The following is a 12234-nucleotide window of genomic DNA, read 5'->3' as shown; positions in this document are numbered from 1 at the left end:
CACAGGTAAGTATGCCTCCCACCAAAAAAGTAAATAAGAAGGACAAAATAATGATTTCATGCTAAAATAAACTTTCACAGGGAAGGAAAGACCTTTTTGTGGTACTGGGGACTGAACCTGGGTTTGAAATAATGTCTCTCACTGAGCTAAATTCCTGGATTCCTAAATAAACTATTTTTGATCTGCAAACATTCTCTGTTCCTAATATATGGAAGAAGGTTAAATCATAGCAACTACTTTTGTGGGCATAATTGCAGCTTCCAGGTTTTCCCAGAAGAAGGAAGATAATGGGAGGGTGCCCACACTCACTCCAAAAAAAAAAAAACCCAAAATATCAACCCAACAAGCAGCATACCTGAAGTGTGGTCAGATCAGCATCCTGCAGAAGATAGTAGAGGGTCAGTGATGAGGCAGACTATTGGGTAAATGGTGATTCTGAAGATGGAGGCAACAAGCATGGCTTAGGCAGAGTCAGGGTTTGGCACACTTTCTCCTCCTGACATGGCCAGCTTGTGCTGCATGGGCCAGTGTAACCATAATCTTTCACAGCTTGGTTTACATTTTGTTCAAGAAAAGACTTTATCTAAGGAGCTGGCCCAGCTCAAACATAGTGACTATGTTTGTGGGCATGGTTACAGCTGCCAGGCTTTCCCAGAAGAAGGAAGGTCCTCTGCAATTATTATAGTAGAGCCCCCCATTCTCAAGACATCTTATTGCAGTGACTATAATCATCAGTGGCCTCATCTACCACAGATCACAAACCTTTATAGTCCTTTCTAGTCTATTATTTTTTTGAGGGATGAGATTCACCTTTCTGAGATCCACTAGGTGAAATAATGCCAGTGCTTCACCTGGGTGGGCCATTTTGAAATTTCTCTGAGCTCTAAAGTGCCCTGAAAACTTTTGTTGCTCTTATGGTTCATCTTTGAACTCTCCAGCCCTAAAAAGAGGGTTTTCTCTGGCCTCACTACCAGCCTTGGGGGATGAGGAAGAACCACATGGGATGACCCATGCCTGCCAGGATGGTTTGCTAGTGCCTAGAGATCCTCCCTGTGTCCCTACAAAGTTTCTGGCTGTCCTTGACAGGCCCTGACAGGATAGCAGACATATGGTCCTCTCCTCGAAGGCATGTGACAATCAAGGCTCTTTTTCTGTCTTTCTGCAGGACCTGGAAGAAGTACTCAAAAGTGAGCTGAGTGGAAATTTTGAGAAAACAGCCTTGGCCCTTCTGGATCTGCCTAGGGAATATGATGCCCGGCAGCTGCAGAAGGCTATGAAGGGCCTAGGCACGGATGAGTCAGTGCTCATTGAGATCCTGTGCACAAGAACTAACAAGGTTAGTCTCTGCTGAGCACTCAGTCTAGATAGGAGTGTTACCCCCATCACAGATGGTTATAGCAGTCAAAAGAGAAACTGTTTCCCACATTGGACTCTAGGAGTGAGCCTAGCATGTGGGCAGTTGTTCCTGCTTGGCCTCAACTAAAACACCTCTTTGAATATTACAGAAGTCAATTTTGGAATTTTTTACCTTGTATTTATACAACATTATCTTCCAGAATGATGGTCAATCTGGCTTTTGTTTCTCTAGTCAAATTCGTATCCAAGAGGCAAGATTCCACATTCTTCTTTGCAGGTCTTCTGAGCAAGGCAGGTATGAGGTTTCTGCCATGATGAGCCTAGAGTACAAAATGGATTGCAGCCATATTTTATTTCCCTGACCTTCATTGAACTTTGCAGATTATGTGTTTTGTTTTGTTTTTTTCCTTCCCTTTCTCTTCCCACTTTTTGTTGAGTGGGAGTTGCAAATACTTGGCCTGGTGATCACATGCTTGATTGTGGCATTATCAGCACATGCGTACACATTCAATTGTGGTGCCTGAACAACTTTGTGGCTGTTCACAGGGAAAACAAATAACAGTGATTCTTGAACTTGATGCATATGAGGTGGAACCGGGGATAGAATCTATGGTCTCATGCTTTGCAAGGCACTTCACCCTTGAGCTATCTCCAGGTGCCCAAGATATTGTAATTTTTTTTAATGACTGAAAACCGAAGCAGTCCTATTACAAGCCAACCTATTAAGCCATTTCCCCAATTGTCCAAATGATAGTTAGCATTTTTCAGCAATAGAAAATTTTAAGCGTGGGGATACACCCTGCTGTGTTCAGGGGATCTTCTGGCTCTGTGTTCAGTAGTGACCGCTGGCAATGCTCAGGAGACTGTATGTGATGGCAGGGATCAAATCTGGGTTGGTGACATGGAAGGCTAGTGCCTTAACCCCTATATCTCGCTGGCCCTGATAAAATAGTATTTAGTATTTAGTTAATATTTAGTAAAAGATGTACATTGTTTTTATGTAAACATAAATCTACTGCACATGCTATTGATCATAGTATCAATATAACTGGCCTATCTACTTGGGAAACCCAAACATAGGTTATGACTCACTTCATTGTTTGGGTGGATTTATTGGGGGTAATATGCAACCAAGCCCACAATGTCTCTGAGATGTGACTGTATAAAAAGACAGGTAGGGTGCTGATAATAATTAATTTCTCCCATAACTTGACGCACCTCTCCAAGTCTTGTGTGCTCCCAAGTGAGTACATGCCACCATTTCTGGAGCTGAAAAGAAATCTATTCATACACCAGTGGAAGCTAATTGGTCTTTGTTTCCAGACCCCAGAAAGCCAAAAATCTTTTTTTTTTTTTGGTTTTTGAGCCACACCCGTTTGATGCTCAGGGGTTACTCCTGGCTATGCGCTCAGAAATCGCCCCTGGTTTGGGGGAACCATATGGGATGCCGAGGGATCGAACCGCGGTCCGTCCTATACTAGCGCTTGCAAGGCAGACACCTTACCTCTAGCGCCACCTTCCCGGCCCCTCAAAAAACTTTTGAGTAAAAGGCCCTAAAGATCTTTGAAGTCTCCTCCTCTGTCTTTCACAACCCATAAGAGGATGGAGAAGGCCAGCAAAAAAAAGGACAGAAACCCCAACACTCCTGAGTCCACTAGGTAGGAAACAAAATAGTCATTTAAGACAAAATTACAATAGTACAGACACTAAATGGCCATTTCAACCCCTGATGATTGAAACTCTGTGCAGTTATGTCCACCATCCTGCACTGGGTGATCTTGGTCCAAATTACAATGACTTCCTAAGCTTCCTTAACTTCTCTGCCACCTGTGAGATCTTAGAAAACTCTCCTTCAAAGAGTCACAGGTAAAGACTCCTTCCAGAACCATCACAGTCAAGTGGAGAGAGAGGTCTGAGAAGGGGAAAAGGAGTGTACATAGTAAGGTTAGGGAGCACAGTTCACCTCAAGACAGTTTAGTTTATTATTTTTTTCTAATCATATTTGACTGTATGCTATTATTCCTTTAGTCTCATTACTCTTCAAACCTGACCTCTAACAACAAAACAAATCTCCTTTTTCTTTTCTGTAAAATATGTTTAACAAGAATTAAAAAACAAAGTCAGGAGAAAAGCAAACCTCAGGTTCATGCAGATCATAGTCTGGGTTGAAAGGAAACCAGTGGTAGCGAGGATGGATTCTCTAGCACAAGTCAATGGTCAGCCTCTACCCCACCCCCTTCCACCATGCATCCACCCACTATTGCCCTCCACCTTCTCCCTGTCAATTGAAACAACTCACAGGGGAAGCAGTGGGTAGTATCTACTCTGACACACTACTAGTTCAGGTGTGCATTAAGGCAGCACCTATGTGAGTTGCTTATCAAGCACTGCTGAGGAGAAAACCACTCCTGCCAGCCATGTTCTAGAGAGAAATGTGCAGCACACAAGAAGAAGCATGATTGGCTGAAAGGAACAGGCTTGTTGGAAAGAGAAAAATTGGACAACAACCTAAGACGAGGCTGACTAAATAAAGTGTGACTTGTGATAGGTTGGAACATTGCATGTCTATACCAACACTCAGCAGGGCCAGGCAGGGGACAACTGTGGGAGAGTTCCTCTAGGCCAGTGTGAAGTACAAAGTTTGATCCCTGAAACACTCTGGCCTTGGTGACCTTGAGCAGTGCAAGTAATTTAGAAACACCCTGTAAATGCATAGTTGAATCTTGAAGACACACTGAATAGAAAATATAACATGTCCAAATTCTGTATAGTCTCATTCAGCTGTAATATATACAGAGACAAAGCAAAGGCATAATAGTATCAAATGACAATAAAACCTTGACCCTGAATTATAAAACTGAGAAGATCAAGCAAAGGAATATGAGGTTTAATGAAGAGGCAGATTGGAGGGGACAGAAGTTACACTAGTGGGGAGTCTTGGGCACTTTGGTGGGGCACACTAACTATAAATCTACACCACAAGATATCATTTCTATTGCAACTACTTTATCTAAGTTATAATTCAATTCAGTGAAAATATGCTGGAGAGACAGCATGGAGATAGGGCCTTGCATGCAGAAGGATAGTAGTTTGAATCCAGGAATCCCATATGGTCCCCTGAGCCTGTTAGGAGCGATTTCTGAGCATAGAGCCAGGAGTAACCCCTGAGCACTGCTGGGTGTGACCCCCCCCCCAAAAAGCTAAAGATAAGAATTTTTCAACCATAGGTTTTTTTAGCCAACCATATGCATTCAACTTATAGATAGCATCTTATTTCCTATTCATTTCTATTTCTCCAAGAAATGCTGATTTAGTAGATTTGGAATAAAGGGCATGGAGGCAAGAAATGGATATATCTGAAAAATAGGAAGGAAGGAAGGAAGGAAGGAAGGAAGGAAGGAAGGAAGGAAGGAAGGAAGGGAGGGAGGGAGGGAGGGAGGGAAGGAGGGAGGGAAGGAGGGAGGGAGGAAAGGAGGGAGGTTGGGAAGGAGAAGGAAGGAAGGAGGCAGAAAGGCAGGCAAAAAGGAAGGAAAGAAAGAAGGAATGAAGAAAGAAAGAAAGAAAGAAAGAAAGAAAGAAAGAAAGAAAGAAAGAAAGAAAGAACGAAAGAAAGAAGAAAGAAGAAAGAAGAAAGAAAGAAAGAAAGAAAGAAAGAAAGAAAGAAAGAAAGAAAGAAAGAAAGAAAGAAAGAAAGAAGAAGGAAGGAAGGAAGGAAGGAAGGAAGGAAGGAAGGAAGGAAGAAGAAAGTAAGAAAGAAAGAAGAAAGAAAGAAAGAAAAAGAAAGAAAGAAAGAAGAAAGAAAGAAAGAAAGAATGAAAGAGAGAACGAGAGAAAGAAAGAATGAAAGATGAAAGAAAGAAAGAAAGAAAGAAAGAAAAAGGAAAGGAGGAAGGAAGGAAGGAAGGAAGGAAGGAAGGAAAAGAGAGAAAGAGAAAGAAATAAAGAGGACAGGAAGAAAGGAGGAAGGAAGGAAGGAATGTAGGAAGGAAGGAAGGAAGGAAATGCAACAGGCCTTCCTTTGCAGCTTTAGGGCCATGATCTTAGGTGCCAGAGGCAAGGTGCCAAGGTGCCAGGTACTAATCAGGCTGGTGTCTTTAGAGTCCACTGAGTCTGCAGGGAGAGGAGGCCTCTACCTCCTTTTTCCTGCCTTTCTGAATCACCCTTAAGTAATTCCACCTTAGATAATTCACTTTTTTTTATTACCTCTCCTAGGAGATCGTTGCTATTAAAGAGGCCTACCAAAGGCGTAAGTAACCTTTTGTTCTGACTTTGAAAAAGGAATGTTCTTTTTCAAAATATCTCAGCAAAAATAAATGGGAAACAAATCGTGTGCTTTCTCTCCTCCCTTTTTCTTCTTCCAAAGTCTTTAATAAGAGCCTTGAATCAGATGTCAAAGATGATACAAGTGGAAACCTAAGAAAAATTCTGGTGTCCCTGCTCGAGGTAGGACAAAAGAGATCTCACCTTCTTTATAATCTTGGGAGATTATCTTCAGCCACATAGCACCAATGTGGGGGACAGGCATTGCAAATCATGTTCTTCTTATATGAAATATTATTGAGATAATCAATGTGGTCCCCATCAGCCCAGTCACTGGGAAATGATCCTACCAGTATTTTCCCCAACATAACAATCTGCTAATCCTTTGCAATTTGTGGTCCTTTTTTCTTTTAAATTAATGATCTTGTTAAGCATTATTATTATGCTCAATGAGAGAAGCTTCCTCCCAGGGGGAAAGGGTAACCTGTCCAGGTTTACACAGTCAGAAAGGAACATAGGCATAAAGAACATAGGCACAAAAACCACATCACCTGATTGCCAAAGGGTTCTTTGTACAACTCACTATTCCCCTTCTAGGATTCACCCCAGCCTAGCTAGACCTGTAAGAATTGCAAAGTCAGCTGAGAAAGTGGGACTTTCAGAACTGAGCCTTTTACGACCCAATCTTAGAACTCCAGACAGAGTCTGTCCTGTCATTAGTATACCCATCTTTATGAGTTTTGCTCATTTTTTTTCTGGTTCAGTTTTCTCTATAAACATAGACTAATATCAAAATAGTAGGTAGAAAGTATAAGTATTGTCCTTGCTGTAATGACAAATTGACTCGAATTTAGCATTCAAATGATTCAGATTTATGATCTTATGGTAGATTAAGGAATCAGGTACTGGCTAGTCAATTCTCTTGTCAAGTCTCCTCCAGCTATAACAAAATGTTTGTCAGGCTTGGGCTTACATTGAAACCTGGGAGCTCTCATCTTAATACAGATCTGATTGTGCGTAGAATTCAGCTCCTGTAACAAGAAAACTGATGACCTACTTCGTTGTTAGAAGCCAACCAGATACCATTCTCAGCTCTGAGGGGTCACCAGCACTTCCCTGCTAGGTGTCTCCCAGACAATTCATAGCATGGAGAAAGGCCAGTAGATAAGTTAAGCCCCACTCAGCACATCCCTGACTATTCACTTAAATCTTAACTAAATATGTAGATGTTCCCTCAGCTCTATTTAAAACAAGATAATTATTGGAATGATAGCTCATAATATTTATAACTTCACTCACTCAGGAGAGCTGGACTATAGAAGTGGGATAGCTTAGATTTCTGCTTGCCATAAGGTTGGATGTCCAAGACCTTACTTGACCAATTCTTAGGGTTCATGATACTGGGGCCAGTAAGGTGACATTTACTAGTTTGGAAAGAGGTCTACTCATTTTCAGTGAACTCACCCTATCAGGCCTCATAAACTGATTGTCTATCTGCTTTATAGCGAATTTACAGGAGTTTCTGAAGGACCCAGAAAAGGAATAGAAAGTGTTGGCTTGGAAATGAATCGGTTGTGCCCAAAAGATGGCAGCAAAGAGCAACATTGACTCTAGAGTAATCTGTTCCCGTGACGAATGAGGGCAGGATTTTTCCTTTCTGTGGCCAAGCAGGAACTCAGTAACATTATGCTGATCTTTCTAGGCTAATCGTGATAAAGAAGATGATGTGGACAAAGATTTAGCTGACCGGGATGCCAAAGATCTGTATGATGTAAGTGTGCCCAGATATACCAGATGTCGCAAAATCTTTTGTATTGTTTTGTCTTGTTTTTGTTTTTGGCTTTTGGGCCACATTCAGCAGCGGCACTCCCCTAGGGGTACTCCTGGCTCTGTGCTCAGAAATCACTTCTGACAGGCTTGGGGTGACCATTTGGGGGTGCTGGGGATTGAACCCAGGTCAGCATCATGCAAGGCAAATCCACTGTGCTATCGGTCTGGCCCCATTGGCAAAATCTTTTGTTTTAATTTCTTGCCATTATTTTCAACAAATCTTTATTTCATATGACTGGGAATTACTTGGAAAAAGATCGATAACATGCTTCATGAATAGAAAATAATGAATCTAGTCTTATATTTTGAGGATTACCACTTCTGATCTATCTTGGACTAGGGAGGGTATAAGAGTATAGATAATAAATAGATTATACTTAAAGTATTTGTCATATTCTTAGGTCAAAGAGAGGTTTCAATAGGTTGAGCATATATTCTTGGATATTGGAGACTTGGGTTTGATCCCTAGCAACCCATGTTTTCCTTTGTACCATCAGAGTTAGCCTCATACAGAGCCACGAGTGTAGCCCCCAAGTCAAAACAAACAAATAAATAAATACATAAATATTCTTTCTCTCATCCACACTGGATTGGTCAGAGCTTGTTCCTGGCTCTGAATTCTGGAATTGTTCCTGGCAGGGCTCATGAATACATATAGGGTACCAGAATCAAAATCCAGGTCAGCTGGATTTGTGTGCAAGTGCCCTACCTGTGGTACTATCTGGTCCATAAATACTTGTATTTCCACTAAAATATAAAATAAAGTGCTGGATAGTCAATTCCTGCTCTCTAAGGGCTTATTTTCTAATTTCCTCTATTGTAAGTATGATCACAACCCTAAACATTTAGTTTTTTCCCAAAGGACTTTTTCAAAATGTCTTCATTTGCTCATCAAGGCAGGGGAAGGCCGCTGGGGAACAGATGAGCTTGCTTTCAATGAAGTCTTGGCCAAGAGGAGCTACAAACAGCTACGAGCTACCTTCCAAGCCTATCAAATGGTAAGTAACTAAATTCTAGAGCAATCAAGTTTATGCTAAAACTAAATCTTAACTTCCTGCCAAAGGAAGCCAAGAATGGACAAATGCTACTGGAGGAATCTTTTATAGTTGCGTTTCTCAACTGAGAGGTGATTTTTGTCCCCTCCCCTTCACCCAGGCATGCTTGATTGTATTGAATTGAAGCACTTGGGTGAGGTCAGAGTTGTCATATCATGTTGGGTGCAGAGCATGTGGTGCTACTGATATCTACAGGGTGATAGTAGCCAGAAAGGCTGGCCAATATCCTACAAATGCTGGCCAACCTTCCACCAACAAAGAATTACTCTAGGGCCCAGAGTGGCACCATCTATGATCCTCCAGCATACCAGGAGTGATCCTTGAGCACTGAACCAGTAGTAAACTCTGAGCTCCACCAGGTGCAGCTCCAAAACCAAAAAGAAAAAGAAGCAAGAAAAATAACACAGAATGGTATCTAGCATGTGGTAGGCATGTAAATATTCCCTACTATTATTATTACAATTTACAAGTGGGCTATCACTGCCCATTTCTCCCTAGGAAGATAGGTATACCTCAGACACACTCCTGAAAAAAAAATGGGTCTTAAAATTATTTTCAGACCATTTTATTTTATCTAAAGATAATTTAAGCCAACAAAGTAAGCAATCTACTTCAAGGCACTGAATGGTAAGTCATTTCCAGTTCAGTCTTTAATAGCAAGATGATTAAATATATTTTAGATTCTATTTTGTATTTGTAGAGTGCTTTTACCTAGCCCAAGAACCCTGTGCCTGTACTTCCCAACTTCCCAACAGTACTGTAACTGTGAGGTAGGCTGAACAGCCATTGTCAGATGCCAGACAGGAAAGCCTGTTACAGGAGGGAACCATCTGTAACATATCAGGACCACACAGCAAGCCAGTAGCACAAGTGGATGAGAACTCCAAGATTCCCCCAGCTCCTACCCTGGCTGGAGCTGGCCGCTGCTCACTCAAAAAAGCATTTCCTATGGTTGCCAGTAGATGGATAATGCTCTGGAATTTTATCATCACTGTATACGAGCCTGAAGGGCCATCTGCTTTCAGATCATTCCCAGTGTCCTGATCAAAGGCAGCTGGCCTGTTTGTGGGTCCGCTGTGCCTAGAGCGCTGTGGACTCTGAGCTGGAAGATTTCTCCCTGATCCTTTTCCCACATGAATTAGGCCGTGGACCAAAGTTTCAGGGGCTGCCTGCCACAGATGTGGACTATAGAGATACTCATAGCATGCATATGTGTGCGTGTGTGTGTATTGTACATATACAAACTACCCAATACCAGAAGATACTCAGTTTCTAGGCCAATAGTTCTCAAAGTTAATCCCCACACAGTGTTGAATGAGAACAATCTTCAAATTGAAAATCCTCAGTTCCCTACTCATGTTTCTGCCTCAAAATCCCTGTGTTTAATAAATTACCCAGTAATTCTGCACATGTTGGAGTAAAAGGGTAAAGAGCAAGCTTAAAGCCTACAAGATATCCATATTTGGAGTAGCCTTACAAGTGTTTAATGACTTGGCTAGTTATTCAAAGTTCTCTGCCTTAGTTTTCCCAACTCTAAACTAATAATAATAATAATAATAATAATAATAATAATATAATAGCACCTTCTTCATAGAGTTTGTAAGGATTTATTGAATTAAGGCACTTAGTTTCTGGGATACCCTGGATGCTCAAATAACAGTATCTTGTGTTTATTAAACACCTAGAGAGGACCAATAGACCTAGAGTAAAATTGATAATTCTTCCTATGAAGCCAATCTCTAAAATGCTGATTTCCTTTATCTGAAAGCCTTGATTATTGATTTCCCTTCATCCTGGCTTCTCAAGATCCTGGTTCCATCTGTGTTCTTAGGATCTCTGCCATGCTAAACTGCTGGCTTGAGATTACTGGAGTATATTATGTAGGATTGATTGCCCTGGTATCAAGTTGAATTTTAATTCTTTGCCCCCCCAAACTCAAGAGTTTGCCTTGTCTTGGTCCTCTAAACCTAATTCTTAACCACAGACACCCTCAGAAATACCAGATATCTCAGCAGTATTTCTTTCTCAAGTTCAGCACTGTGCAAGATAAGAATAGGTTCGTAGTTCATCAAAGTGGAGAGGCATAATTATCCTGTCAAAGTAAGTGTCCCAATAGGGATCTTATCAGTATAATCACAGGTACAATTGCTAACAGTTAAGCTAGCTGTCTCCCGAAACACCCTCTAACTGTCCCTCTCCCCTTTAAGTGTCCTTAAACCCAGATATGATTTTATTTCATGAAGCCAAGACTTTATTCTATGGCTATAGACAAAGCCAGAGGACAAAAGTTTGACTTGTTATCAGCTTAATTAGACTAAAACCTTTTTGTGGCTCATTTGCAACTCACCTTGCTAAAATATTTTTGTTACTGAGATCAGAAAGCCTGGACTCCAAAGAGCTCTGTAAGCATTAAAATTCCTAGTGAAGGCGAAGAAAAGTCTGCCACATTATGAAGGAGAGTTACAATAGCCAAGGCCAGTGGTTTCTATGAAGCATTGCACAGCACCCCTGGAGGCACCTTGAAAGTTCTACATAGCAGGCAGGGACCAGAAATAGACAGATTAGAGGGGCAATATTATCTTGTTATGGGCAAATAATGCCCTCTAAGATATGCAATGAAGAGCCCCTGAGTGGATAGAAACCTGGCATTATTGCATTGGGCTGGTGGAAGGAACCCACCTACCATAACCCCAAAACAACTACTCTGCTACTGTTTTATCTGTTGTGAATATTAGAATTCGACAGAAATGTGAAGTACCTGGTTCTGGGCCAGTCTGAACATTAGAAACAGAAAGTAGGGGCCGGAGAGATAGCATGAAGGTAAGGCGTTTGCCTTTCAGGTCTTCGGTTCGAATCCCGGCGCCCCATATGGTCCCCTGTTCCTGCCAGGAGAAATTTCTGAGCCTGGAGCCAGGAATAACCCCTGAGCACTGCCAGGTGTGACCCAAAAACCAAAACAAAAAAAGAAAAAAAAAGAAAGAAACATAAAGTAAATGCCTGGCATGACCTTTAATTAAGTAAAGGCCAAACTGTGTGATGGCAATATCCCCATGAAACATGATCTCAGTCTAAGGAACAAGAACCCTGTTTCTGGGAAAGTGGGAGCAGCCTTTTCCAAATAAGCAGCTCTTAGATTAAGCCCAAGGTTAAGAGCTACTAAAGAGAAGGCTAGACTGAAAGTGCTTCTAGTATAGTCCAGTACACACAAACACCAGGACTCTAGACAGGCAAACCACGGCAAAGAGATGAAGGAGCCTCACTTTGTTCCATCCGCACCCTTCTCCCCCACATCTGTGCATACAATCCAAAGTATTTTGTTTACATACTTTTAACACAAACTCCTCTGCCCTGTCCCGAAAGACCCCAATTATGTATAGACTCATAATTGTGTCTGAAGATAGTCTCTAAGAAAAAAGTCTCACTATATAGTTAATACTTGCTGGCCTTTCCCAAATTCAACACAGAGCTCTTTTCTTGTTATTTGTCTGTCCTGTGCTTGGCCTGGGTGGTACTTGTGTTAAGCATAGTCACAATTTACTCTGAACTTCAGCTTCTGTAAATATTTGGAAAGAACCCTAATAGGCAATGCTGTACAGAGCTCTGTGTGAATGAGTAGCAAAATAGGGTCCAGTGTGAAATAGAGGGGTATTTGGAATGGTCTGGCCCCCCACTTCCAGCTAATGTAGCCTCCCTCTCTGAAACATTAGCCCTAACCTTCACCAGGAACCTCACA

At 41.6% G+C, this 12234-nt stretch overlaps 1 protein-coding gene across 1 annotated transcript in view; it reads left to right on the top strand.

Annotated features, from left to right (window-relative positions):
• Positions 1-12234, top strand: part of ANXA13 (annexin A13) — a 61095-nt gene that overhangs the window by 40771 nt on the left and 8090 nt on the right. The window contains exons 5-9 of the mRNA XM_049765781.1: positions 1166-1336; positions 5569-5602; positions 5720-5799; positions 7319-7387; positions 8343-8444. Coding sequence (XP_049621738.1) covers positions 1166-1336; positions 5569-5602; positions 5720-5799; positions 7319-7387; positions 8343-8444 — 456 coding nt within the window. The remainder of the gene's footprint in view (positions 1-1165; positions 1337-5568; positions 5603-5719; positions 5800-7318; positions 7388-8342; positions 8445-12234) is intronic.

Source organism: Suncus etruscus, chromosome 19, assembly GCF_024139225.1.
Source record: "Suncus etruscus isolate mSunEtr1 chromosome 19, mSunEtr1.pri.cur, whole genome shotgun sequence".
Lineage (NCBI taxonomy): Eukaryota > Metazoa > Chordata > Mammalia > Eulipotyphla > Soricidae > Suncus > Suncus etruscus.
The sequence above is the reverse complement of the archived record's forward strand: the minus strand, read 5'-3'. Positions and strand labels throughout refer to the sequence as shown.